The 13,811-nt window shown below is 44.8% G+C and overlaps 1 protein-coding gene across 1 annotated transcript in view; it reads right to left on the bottom strand.

Moving 5' to 3' along the window:
* The window catches only part of LOC126474604 (cytochrome P450 4C1-like), a 179,295-nt gene that overhangs the window by 129,848 nt on the left and 35,636 nt on the right, over positions 1 to 13,811 (bottom strand). Inside the window, exon 3 of the mRNA XM_050102080.1 lies at positions 877 to 1,104. Coding sequence (XP_049958037.1) covers positions 877 to 1,104 — 228 coding nt within the window. The remainder of the gene's footprint in view (positions 1 to 876; positions 1,105 to 13,811) is intronic.

A 13,811-nucleotide genomic window follows, 5' to 3' on the forward strand; every position in this document is an offset into this window, starting at 1 on the left:
TGCAGGTCTTATTACATTCGACGCCACATTGGTCGACCTGTGATGGTGATGAAATGATGATGAAGACAACACAACACTCAGTCCCTGAGCTGAGAAAATCCCTGACTCAGCTGGGAATCGAACCCGGGCCCTTAGGACAGCACTCCTCCATGCTGACCATTCAGCTATCGGGGCGGACTATGGAGGAGGTAATGATACAGTATTGGTTTGTTTTTCGTAGTAAGGATGTGGTCCTCTGATTGTGCTCAAGAAAACAATAAATGCATAAGGCTGTGAACAAATTTTACTACAGTGTACTGCGTAGTACTAGAGGAACAATTCGGAGACGATGATTGTTTGTACCTGTATAGCAATGCACCCTGTCATAAAGCAGCATCTGCGAGGTAATGGTTGGTGCACAGTGACATTCCTGAAATGGGCAGGCTTTTGCAGAGTCCCGAACTGGACCCAACTGAAAATCCTGTGGATGAGCTGAAACATCGACTCCGCTCCAGATGCCAGCATCAAATATCACTACCTTCTCGGGTTTCAGCACTTGGGGAAGAACATGCTCCCATTCCTCCACTGACATTTAGATACCTCACTGAAAATGTCACCACCAGAGTTCAAGCCGTTATAACAGCGAAGAGTGGGAACATCCCATATTAACGTTCATTAACAGGTGTCTGGCTTCATTTGATCAGATAGTATACGAATACCTTATAGTAAGACATCATAATACTGTAGACGAAACAAATGTTTACAAATAGAAATACATTTAATAACAACAAAAGTAATGCAGTTCTGTAAACAGTACCAATGTTATACACCACTTTCCGTTGTCTCAGGGTATCAATGAAATAACGCTACACGCAAAGCCATATTTTACACCCTTACCTGCATTAGCTTTAAGGCTTCGATAAAGACATCAGCAACCTCAGCTTGCTTGTTCACATCAGGCTCGATTTCATCCATCTTAGTGCCGAAAATGGAAGCGGTGACAACAGCCAGTGTAGCGTGGATGAGCATCCTCGTGATATCGTATTCAGTGCCTGCCGCTGCTGCCAGATTTTTGCACACGAACTCTGCACCCTCGTTGAATTGTTGCATGAAGTCTTTCATTAACTGGAAAATCGAAAAATGACTGACATCGTGAGCCGGAAGCACTGGTTTTCATTATCTTTGAATCACGAGCCTATTTAAAGTGAGCAGCACTCATATAGTTACTAAAATTGAATCAGTAAGTTGGGGAAGAGGTCATGTCCCAGAAAGTAAATTTCTTCAGCAGATGCAAAAAACAGTTTTACTACACAAGGTCTTAAACGTGGTGTCGTGGATTTGCCATGTAGCAACTGGCTCCACGGTGAAACAATATCCACGATTACAACATACTTTAGCCATCGACTGTGGTCACTAATAGAGTTTGAATGTACTTAAGATGACACCTTTTCGAGACTGACGCTGTTGATGAGGTAATTAGCATTTTACCTGCAGCGGAATAACTGTGTTATACGCGTTTATAGCAACAAAGGACTTTGTTAGGAGCATATCGTTATGTACCGAAAATACAACCAAAAGCAAAATACAGCAAAACAGGCAATGGTAAATATGCTTCATCTTCATCTTGTTAATGTTTTGCGGGCAACTGGTAGATACTGTTATAAACTGGTTTTGGCTTGTTACTTATGTATTTTAGAATATTCTGTAAATCGTCTAGTTTGTTCTTTTTTTTATTGGAATCGGTCCGCTATACGCTTGTTTATATGGACATGACCCCTTCTTTAACTTAATGTTTTTTTAACGAGTACTTCTGCTGGTGGGACATGCCCCCAGTTATATTAAACGAAGCATAAAGATATAAAGATCAGTTATCTCCGGTAAACGTAACCTGAAAAAAAAGTGTACATGACCCCCTTCTCCAATTGAGCGCTTCCATTACAATGATGGAGATGTCTTCAGTGTCACTTACAGCGGTTGCTCGGTTTTTGATTCACTTTCCTCTTTCTCGATTAAACTTATTGGCACTAATACAGTATTCACACTTCTTAATAAGTCACTAGCAAAGGCGTGATTGTCCAGAGGCATATTTCATAAGTTTACCACATGAACATTGGAGGGAACAGGGCAAATACTATATTTCCTCCATAAGGAGCGTTGTGGGGCTGTAGAAATTTCTTTACAAGGAAAGGAGCTTACGAGACGTTCAAGTTGCCTATTCTAGAGTACTGATCATTCATATCAGTTTGAAGGACATCATCTTTACGCCAGTGACGGTTATAAGTTTTTATTACACACTACTGCAATTTCAGCCTTAGGCCATTATCAAGTGATATTACGGCTTTAAGCCATGTCAACGTAATGTAAGCTGACACATTTGTATGTCGTTGTCAGTCCTGTTAAATACATAAAAACTTATAACAGTCACTGGCGTAAAGATGATGTCCTTCAAAAAGTGTTTTATAACTGTGAATCCCAGCTACAAAAAGTGTATTCAATATCAGTTCGCACTGCTGAAAGATACTGAGAAACATGTAAGTACAAGATATAGAAGCGCATTTTATTTTTATTCTTTAAGCACACAGGTTCTCTAAATTTTTAGAGAAGTTCTTCACCTATTGCTTGGTTCTCTTCTTGCAAACCCATCAGAGCTTTCTAGAGTACAGAAATCTAAATAAATGACTCAGTGACCGCGAGATACGAAATCAACTAAAATCGCTCAACAGAGGAGAGACGATCGAAATAGTTCCAATACGGTTTTTCATAGACAGAGAGAAATAGCTTCATTCTCTCCAAGTACCAGCCTACGTAGGTCGCTGCAGGAGTAAAGCATTTCTAGTGATTGAAAAAAAAATGCAAAGTTCATTCACGTTTTAAAGAATAGTAGTCGAACAGACGCAAACAACGACAGACCAAAATCACTGACGTCTGCCTGCCGAAGAATATTAGAACACCTTTTATCCTTTGCTGAGTATGACCTTTCTGGAGACTGAAAAACGCCTCTGGAGGAATCAACATGTATTCCAAAAACTCACCTCGCTCTGTCGTCCTCGAGACCCAGAAGGATGTAGCTATCGGTAGCATGGCCGTTCTCTGGAAGGTTTTCGAGGTAGATCCGCAGTGTCATTTAACGGACTAAATGCGAGTGTAATGAATAATAGGCTATCTTCGTCACTGGTTTGAATACACTCCTGGAAATGGAAAAAAGAACACATTGACACCAGTGTGTCAGACCCACCATACTTGCTCCGGACACTGCGAGAGGGCTGTACAAGCAATGATCACACGCACGGCACAGCGGACACACCAGGAACCGCGGTGTTGGCCGTCGAATGGCGCTAGCTGCGCAGCATTTGTGCACCGCCGCCGTCAGTGTCAGCCAGTTTGCCGTGGCATACGGAGCTCCATCGCAGTCTTTAACACTGGTAGCATGCCGCGACAGCGTGGACGTGAACCGTATGTGCAGTTGACGGACTTTGAGCGAGGGCGTATAGTGGGCATGCGGGAGGCCGGGTGGACGTACCGCCAAATTGCTCAACACGTGGGGCGAGAGGTCTCCACAGTACATCGATGTTGTCGCCAGTGGTCGGCGGAAGGTGCACGTGCCCGTCGACCTGGGACCGGACCGCAGCGACGCACGGATGCACGCCAAGACCGTAGGATCCTACGCAGTGCCGTAGGGGACCGCACCGCCACTTCCCAGCAAATTAGGGACACTGTTGCTCCTGGGGTATCGGCGAGGACCATTCGCAACCGTCTCCATGAAGCTGGGTTACGGTCCCACACACCATTAGGCCGTCTTCCGCTCACGCCCCAACATCGTGCAGCCCGCCTCCAGTGGTGTCGCGAAAGGCGTGAATGGAGGGACGAATGGAGACGTGTCGTCTTCAGCGATGAGAGTCGCTTCTGCCTTGGTGCCAATGATGGTCGTATGCGTGTTTGGCGCCGTGCAGGTGAGTGCCACAATCAGGACTGCATACGACCGAGGCACACAGGGCCAACACCCGGCATCATGGTGTGGGGAGCGATCTCCTACACTGGCCGTACACCACTGGTGATCGTCGAGGGGACACTGAATAGTGCACGGTACATCCAAACCGTCATCGAACCCATCGTTCTACCATTCCTAGACCGGCAAGGGAACTTGCTGTTCCAACAGAACAATGCCCGTCCGCATGTATCCCGTGCCACCCAACGTGCTCTAGAAGGTGTAAGTCAACTACCCTGGCCAGCAAGGTCTCCGGATCTGTCCCCCATTGAGCATGTTTGGGACTGGATGAAGCGTCGTCTCACGCGGTCTGCACGTCCAGCACGAACGCTGGTCCAACTGAGGCGCCAGGTGGAAATGGCATGGCAAGCCGTTCCACAGGACTACATCCAGCATCTCTACGATCGTCTCCATGGGAGAATAGCAGCCTGCATTGCTGCGAAAGGTGGATATACACTGTACTAGTGCCGACATTGTGCATGCTCTGTTGCCTGTGTCTATGTGCCTGTGGTTCTGTCAGTGTGATCATGTGATGTATCTGACCCCAGGAATGTGTCAATAAAGTTTCCCCTTCCTGGGACAATGAATTCACGGTGTTCTTATTTCAATTTCCAGGAGTGTAGTTTCCAGCACATAATGCAACACAGCATGTCGTTTCCAAATGAGAGTAATCCTTAGTCGTAAAAGTTAATCCAGCCTACCCAAAGGCATGTTGTAGGGCAAGAACTGTTCATAATTTCTGGAAATTGTCAAGTATGTAAAGTCGGGAAATCTGAAGTTCTTCGTGGGTGACGTTGTTGAATCCAGAGAAGTTGCAACGCTAGAAAACTGTAAGGAATTGGAGGAAGACCTACAGACGAATAGCACTTGATGTCAGAATTGACATTTGAGCCCCAACAGAAAACAGTGTAACGTATAGTCCGTAAAAAGGCGAGAAAACGCTTCATTGTACGAATACACGATCGCTGAACAGTCACGGAAAGCAGTCACATCTATTCAATGTCGGGCAGTTCTCGTACTGAGCGATTTAAAATTGAACGACTACATGAAAGGTGGCAGACTGAGATTAATTTGCAGAGTCGTAATCAAACATTGTTCACCTACGAAGCAGACAGTTTACAACGCCGTCGTTTGACCAATACTTGAGTATTGTTCGTCATTCTGGGACCCTTACAAGATAAGATTGACAGAGGAAATAAATCGTATCCAAAGAAGAGAAGTCTCTTTCACCACGTAGATGTGTAGTAAGAGGCAACCGTAATGAGTTGCTCATGCAACTCCAGTAGCACACGCTACGACAGAAGAGTTCTGCAACACAGTGTTGTCTGCAGTTAACCATCTGAGGGGTTACGTTGGTAGAAGAACATTTCATATTTCGTCAAGACATTGTCATGCAAAAATTAAAGAGTTTAGAGCTGCTACGGACACTCACCAAAAATCGTTTGTCCCTCGCACTACTAACTACTGGAACAGGAAATGGGAAGACACGCTCTATAATGAGAACTGTGGTGTGTCGAAAAAGGTGTAGATGTACACTGCGCAACACATTTAACGGATGATATTTTCGAAGCCCTGTAACTGTATCCACTGCAACACAGAAGAGAGGAATTTGGCTCAAGTGTGCGTAAAATAGTCTTCTGTAACAATGCTAAACCGTGGCGTCCTGCGGCGTCACACTCGGACTCGACGTCGCCTCAAACAGCAAGCTGCTGGCACATGCGGGAAAAGCTGAAAGCTCAGAAGAGCAAGCTGGGTTTATGATGTCACAGTGGCACTAAATTTCAGCACATTTCTGCCCGAGGCCACCGTGGACGCGTCACACTATGGGAAGGTCGGCACATCCCCTCTTACCCAAATCCCTCCCTTCTTCAGATGCCTCTCCGTTAGAGGTCAGAATCACGACACACGTAGATGAAATCATGGCGTTTTCTTACGTGTGGCGGAGGGAAACGTTTCAGACAAACCGCCGCTCAGAATCGTCAAAAGAGTGGCACGGAAGGGTGTCATTAACACACCCCGTCTTTTGGAGCGTTGATTCTCATACATTTTGCGAGCGAAAACGACAGTCCACAGTGTGACGAGCAACAGGACGACATTCTTGAAGACATTTGACACTGCTGACACCTCCCGGATGATTCAACCCTACTCTAAGGACATCGTGGGCCTGCAACCCCGTTGAGCGTGATCGCATTCCTTTCGGGTGTACAACCACAGCAACTTCTGTACCGGTGTACAGGGTAGAACCGCAACGGACCGCTCAGAAATATACGATAATATCTGAACGTGATCCGAAACAGCGAAGGGTATTTATGCTTTTTCAGCCTTCCTGTTTCGCACCCTTCTGCGGCGTAATGATGCGGGAAGGGGAGCGGTGGCCATACTACATTGACACATACATGAATAAAACGGCAAAACTCCGTCTAAGAGCTACTAGTGCGGCAGCACCCTTGGTGCTTCCCACACACATTTGTTGCGCACTTTAAAAATGTCCGCCCCGGTAGCTGAGTGATCAGCGCAACAGACTTTCAATCCTAAGGGTCCAGGTTCGATTTCCGGCTGGGTCGGAGATTTTCTCCGCTCAGGGACTGGGTGTTGTGTTTTCCTAATCATCATAATGTCACCCCCATCGACGCGCAAGTCGCCGATGTGGCGTCAAATCGAAAGACTTGCACCCAGCGAACGGTCTACCCGACGGGAGGCGCTAGTCACACAACACACCCTCACACTTTAAAAATGTCCCTGTTTAGAGACAGCCATTCATTGATTCCTAGGCGCCGGTGTGACAAGCATCTCTTAAATTCCACATGCGGCAGGTGCTAACTCAAAGTCATAGTGCCACTCACCTGAAGTGTGTCGAAATGGTTGCCTATCGCGCTGGCGCCTAGGAATCAGTAATTAGCTGTCTCTGTATAGAGACATTTTTAAAGTGCACAACAAAGCTGCGCAGGTAGCACCGGGGGTCTTGCCGAACTGGTAGCCCTTAGAGGGAGTCTTTGCCGTTTCATTTTCGCAAATCTATGTAGCAATCCTACCCCCCTCCCCGCCCCGCGTGATCACTCCACAGGAGGGCGCGAAGCGGGCGGGTACAAAAAGCATCGACACCCATTTTCTAGCTCAGATGACGTTCAAATTTTGTCGAATATTTCTAAAGATCTCTTGTTTTCCAGCCCTCTACTTAAGGGTAAAGGCCAAACCCTCTAGCCCTTTCGTATCAATTCTGAGCAGTGGTATACCTGAAACGTTTCCCTCGGTTAGCCGCAAGAAAGCGACGCTGAGCGTCGTGGTTCTGAAATACACAGAGGGGTCAAAAGAAGGGGAGAAATGTGAATAAGAGGGGTCCTGTCGTGTGACACGTCCATCCTGGCCCTGGGCAGAACTGTGGTGAATTTCGTCTCAGTGTGTCATCATTAACCAAACTTATACTACACATGTACTTCTGAGCTCTGGTCTTTTCTCGCTTGTGTCGACACCCTGCTGTCTGAAGCATCTCTGAGACCGAGAGTAAAATTTGAGGGTGCCACGCTTTCGCACCATTGCAGAGGAAGGTCGTAGACATGTTTGTGCCAAATTTCAGATTTCTATATCGAAGTGGGCAACACTTACGGGGTTTCGAAAAGTGCCCCTTCAATTGTGTTACGAGTGAATTTTGTGTCATGTGCTAATTCGTGTTAAAATGTGTTGTACAAAAGAATTATTCCGATGGCATGTAAAATCAGGAAGCGCTGGGAGAAATATAGCACCCGTCCAGTATCGTGTGTCTGGTGGCAGCCGGGCAACAATACTCCAGCTCCTATGCAACGTCCAACGTCAATGTTGCTATGAAGTCCTGATAATAATGATGAAAAACTTCGTCAGTCTATGTTCTGCGTAACTGAATAGCAGTCGTTATGCTATATGTTGGAAAAGGTCAAGCGTCTTATTGTATTGAATCTTGAAGAAAAATGAATCATTAAAAAAAATGGCTCTGAGCACTATGGGACTTAACTGCTGAGGTCGTCAGTCCCCCAGAACTTAGAACTACTTAAATCTAACTAACCTAAGGGCATCACACACATCCATGCCCGAGGCAGGATTCGAACCTGCGACCGTAGCGGTCACGCGGTTCCAGACTGTAGCACCTAGAACAGCTCGGCCACTCCGGCCGGCGAATCATTTAAAACATTGGTAGGGAAATACGAGGAGCAGTAATATATTTCAAATAAAATGATACGTAAGTAACATTGTAGACTTGAACTGTCACGAATCAGTTAACTGACGGAAATGTAAGAAACAACCCACGCTTAGTGACAGCATCATGTTAGGCAAAATATAGAACCGCTATCGTCTGGTAATAAAACCATGAATAATGCACTGAAAATACTGAATTAACCAGCAGCTCGAGGTGGCAATATGACACTTTTCGAACATAAAAGAGCTGTGTGGCATCACCTCTTGAAAATTTATCAAGCAACTTTTGTCTGAAAATGTGTTTAAAATCTGATACAGCAGTTTAGCTTCGTTTCTGCTAGTAGCTTCAAGACATCTGGATGATGGTATTGCATTGTGATTACTGAACTGAAGTTTAATATGCCCAACTGTTTTCCTTTAATGTGGAAAAAAATTACGAGAAGCGCCAAAATACTTATTATTAGGAAGAGGCTTAATCGCCGAGAGAAAGCTGATCTTTACGTTAGCATAGTCAAGAAGTGCTTTTGAAACTAATACAGATACAGAGCATATCAGTGAATATTTCAGCTTAATAATCCATTGTGCAAATTCCAGGTACTTAAATATTAGGCCCCTGATGCGGATAGTTTCACCTGAGTTGAAGAAATGAATAATTTTACAGCCAACCTCCCGATATGAAAAAGGCCATGCTGGTGACCTTCCCGTCACGATTATATTGGCAGTCGACAGATTTTTTGGAGAATCTCGAGTCGTAGTAGGGAAGCTAGGGCGAAATGGCTGCATGAAAAATGTGAAGAAATCGAAAAAGAACTGACTGTCGGAATGTCTGATGCAGCGTATAGAAAAGTAAAAACAACCTTCTATGATATCACAAGCAAGGGAGGTAACACTAAGAGCGCAATGGGAATTCCACTGTTAAATGCACAAGAGTGAACTGACAGGTGAGAGGAATACATCGAAGGTCTCTATAAGAGGCAGGACTTGTCTGATGGCGTGACAGAAGAAGAAACAGGAGTCACTACAGTACAAATGGGGGTCCAGTATTAGAATCAGAATTTTAATGAGCTTTGGAAGACTTAAGATCAAATAAGGCAGAAGGGATAGTAACATTCCATCAGAATTTCCAATACCTTGGGGGAAGTAACAGCAAAATGGCTATTAGCGTTGGTGTGTAGAACACATGGTTCTGTCGATATACCATCTGACTTTCGGAAAAACATCATCGACGCAACCATGAAGATTGCAAGAGCTGACAACTGCGGGAATTAATCACACATTCACCTTAACAGCTCCTGCAACCAAGTCACGGACAAAAATAATATATAGAACAATGGAAAAGGAAACTGACCACTACGTAGATGACGATCAGTTTGGCTTTAGGAAAGGTAAATACAGCAGCAGAGACGCAGTTCTGTCGTTACGGTAGATAATGGAAACAACACTGAAGAAAAATCAGTACACGCTCATTGGATTTGAAGAGCTGGAAAAGGTGTTGGACATCGGTAAATGGAGCAAGGTGTTCGAAATTCTGTGAAAAATGTAGATAAGCTATAGAGAAAGACGGTAATACACAACCTGTAAAAGAGCAAAAAAGGAATAATAATAGTGAAAGGCAAAAACGATGTGCTCCGACTAAAAAGGGTGTAAGACAGGAATATAGTCTTTCGCCCCTACTCTTCAGACGATGAAGTAATGACGGAAATAAACGAAAGATTCAAGAAGTGGATTAAAATTCCAGATTACAGAACATCAACGACAAGATTCACTGATTATATTCTTATCATCAGTGAAAGTGAAGAAGAGTTACATCTGTTGAAATGAATGAACAATCTAATGGATACAGAATGTGGATTGACAGTAAACCGAAGGAGAGACGAAAGTAATAAGAAGTAGCAGCAACGACAACAGAGAGAAGCTTAACATCAGAACTAGTAATCAAGAAGCTGACAAAGTTGAGGAATTCTGGCCTCTAGACACAAAAATAACCCAGGCTGAAATGAACAAAGGGGATATAAAAAGTTGAACAGCAGTTGCAAAAATGGCATTTGTGGTCGGGACTAGTCTGCTAGTATGAAACATAGGTCTCAGTTTGAGGGAAAAAGTCTGAGAATGTTGTTTAGAGTACAACACTATATGGTACTGAAACATGGACTGTGTGGAAACCGGAAAAGAAGAGATTGGTTCAGATGGCTCTGAGCACTATGGCACTTAACTTCTAAGGTCATCAGTCCCCTAGAACTTAGAACTACTAAAACCTAACTAACCTATGGACATTACACACACATCTATGCCCGAGGCAGGATTCGAACCTGCGACCGTACCTATCGCGCGGTTCCGGACTGTAGCGCCTAGAACCGCTCGGCCACCCCGGCTGACAAAAGAAGAGAATCGAAGCATTTCAGACGTGGTGCTGCAGAAGAATGATGAAAATCATTTGGTCTCATAAGACAAGGAATGAGGAGGTTGACCGCAGTATCGGCGAGGAAAGCAGTACATGGAAAATACTGACAAGCAGATGGGTCAGGATGGCAGGACATTTTTAAGACATCAGGGAGTAACTTATAATGTATTAGAGGGAGCAGTAGGGGGTGAACACTGTAGAGGAAGATAAGAGATTGTAACACATCCAGCAAATAATTAAGGACGGAGATTGCAAGTTCTACTCTGAGATGTAGAGGGTGGCACAGGAGAGGAATTCGTGGCGTGCCGCATCAAACCAGTCAGGAGACTGATGACTGAGCCAAGTCTTTGTTGTGTTCTAAACCCCGTTCCCACCACCCTCCCTGGTAAGCACTTCTATGTGTGATAAATCTTTCTGTGATTTCTATTTGTGGTAATGAAAAAGAAATGGAGGCGAGTATATGATCGGTGGCACAACGTTTCAGTTTCTACGTGCTTCTCAACTCATCTCTGGGCGACTAACGCTGTGGCATTTGGCGATTTTGGGATGGGCGCCTCGATGCTGGGTGTTTAGACTGAGGTCTAAGGCTCGACAGCGCAGTCTTCATGGCCATTCAACTGCTATGCTCGTAAAGCGGGTGACGAGCAGATTAGCTCCCTCGCATCCTATGGCAGTATGAGCGTGTTCGTGCTATATCCAGAACTTATCAGGAGTGAGAGGGTCGCCGACACGCTTCACTCGCGGCGGCAGCGAGCAGCGGATCCCTCTTAACAAGGTGCTTTATGGTGGCCGCTGAAGCAGTCTGCACATAGCGGGTGTTTATCGGCAGCGGACAAGAGCGTTAGTAGCTCATCGGCACAGCAGCTTCTCTACAACGTAAACGTTTGCAGCCTACATCCTTACTATTTTCACTGTCTTCCTCTACAGTTTTTACCCTCTACAGCTCCCTCTAGTACCACAGAAATTAATCCCTGATGTCTTAACAGACGTTATATAATCGGTGTCCGTTCTTCTTGTCACTGTTTTCTATATATTCCATTCCTCACCGTTTCTCCGCACAACCTCCCCAATCCTTATCAGACCGCCGGATTTTCAATATTCGTCTGTAGCACCACGTCTAAAATGCTTCGATTCTCTTCTTTTCCGGTATTCCCACTGTCCATGTTTCAGTATAATATAGTGCTGTGCTCCAAACGTACGTTCTCAGATTTTTTATCCTCAGATTGAGACCTATGTTTGATACTAGCAGACTGCTCCCGACCACAAATGCCATTTTTGCTACTGCTATTCAGCTTTTTATATTCTCTTTGCTCAGTTCACTCTGGCTTATTTTGTCTCCTATATAGCATAATTCCTTAACTTTGTCAGCTTCTTGATTTCCACTTCTGATGTTAAGCTTCTCGTTGCTGTCATTGCTGTTACTTCTCATTACTTTCGCCTTCCTTCGGTTTACTCTCAACCCATATTCTGTATCTATTAGACTGTTCATTCCATTCAACAGATGTAATTCTTCTTTACCTTCACTGAGGATAACAATATCGTCAACGAATCTTCTCGTTCATACCCTTTCACCTTGAATTTTAATCCCAATCTTGAAACTTTCTTTTATTTCCGTCATTGCTTCTTCGACTGAACAGAAGGGGTGAAAGACTATATCCCTCCCTTCACCCTTTTTAATCCGAGCACCTCGTTCTTGCTCTTCCACCCTTATTGTACATATTGTATATTTCCAGTCTTTCTCTATACCTTATCCTCCTTTTGCCTCTCGGCTGCCATTATCTTTCCTAAAGTCAAACCGATTGTCATCTAATATATCCTCAATGTTTATTCGGTTATTCTATATATTATTCTTGTCAGCTGTTAAGATAATATTGTATTAATTCACACACTTCTTGGCTCTTGCAGTCTTTAGAATTATGTGGATGATGTTTTTTTCCGGAAGTTTGATGGTATAGCTCTAGTCATTGCAACGTTAATAGTCGTTCTGTTGCTACTTCCCCAAATGATTTTAGAACTTATGATGGAATATTATCTACCCCTTCCACCGTATTTGATTATTCGATCCCCTGTCTTTTCCCTCCGGCCGGTGTGGCCGAGCAGTTGTAGGCGCTTCAGTCTGGATCCGAGCGACCGCTACGGTCGCAGGTTCGAATACTGCCTCGGGCATGGATGTGTGTGGCTGCAACGGATCGTGCAGCCACGTCTCGATCAATGAGTCAACAGATGGGGACGTTTGCAAGACAACAACCAGCTGCACGAACAGTTCGACGACGTTTGCAGCAGCATGGACTATCAGCTCGGAGACCATGGCCGCGGTTACCCTTGACGATGCATCACAGACAGGAGCGCCTGCGATTGAGTACTCAACGACGAACCTGGGTGCACGAATGGCAAAACGTCATTTTTTCGGATGAATCCAGGTTCTTTTTACAGCATCATGATGGTCGCATCCGTGATTGGCGACATCGCGGTGAACGCACATTGGAAGCGTGTATTCGTCATCGCCATACTGGCGTATTACCCGGCGTAATTGTATGGGGGCCATTGGTTACACGTCTCGGTCACCTCTTGTTCGCATTGACGGCAATTTGGACAGTGGACGTTACATTTCAGATGTGTTACGACCCCTAGCTCTACCCTTCATTCGATCGCTGCGAAACCCTACATTTCAGCAGGATAATGCACGACCGCATGTTGCAGGTCCTGCACGGGCCTTTCTGGATACAGAAAATGTTCGACAGCTGCCCTGGACAGCATAATCTCCAGATCTCTGGCCAACTGAAAACGTCTGGTCAATGGTGGCCGAGCAACTGGCTCGTCACAATACGCCAGTCACTACTCTTGATGAACTGTTGTATCGTGTTGAAGCTGCATGGGCAACTGTACCCGTACACGCCATCCAAGTTCTGTTTGACCCAATGCCCAGACGTATCAAGGCCGTTATTACGGCCAGAGGTGGTTGTTCTGGGTATCGATTTCTCAGGGTCTATGCACCCAAATTGCGTGAAAATGTAATCACATGTTAGTTCTAGTATAATATAGTTGTCCAATGAATACCCGTTTATCATGTGCATTTCTTCTTGGTTTAGCTGTTTTAATGACCAGTAGTGTATTTTATTCATAAATGACTTATACTTCTGTACTCCTGTAATTACCTGAACGTTTTTGTACTTGTTTCCTTCGTCGATAAACTGATCTATTTCTTCTGTTACCATGGTTTCTTCGTAGTTACCTTCTTTGTATTTAGGTCTTATTTTTTCAACTCCCGTGATTGCTCTT

Source organism: Schistocerca serialis, chromosome 4 (genome assembly GCF_023864345.2).
Source record: "Schistocerca serialis cubense isolate TAMUIC-IGC-003099 chromosome 4, iqSchSeri2.2, whole genome shotgun sequence".
In the NCBI taxonomy this organism is placed as follows: Eukaryota; Metazoa; Arthropoda; class Insecta; order Orthoptera; family Acrididae; genus Schistocerca; species Schistocerca serialis.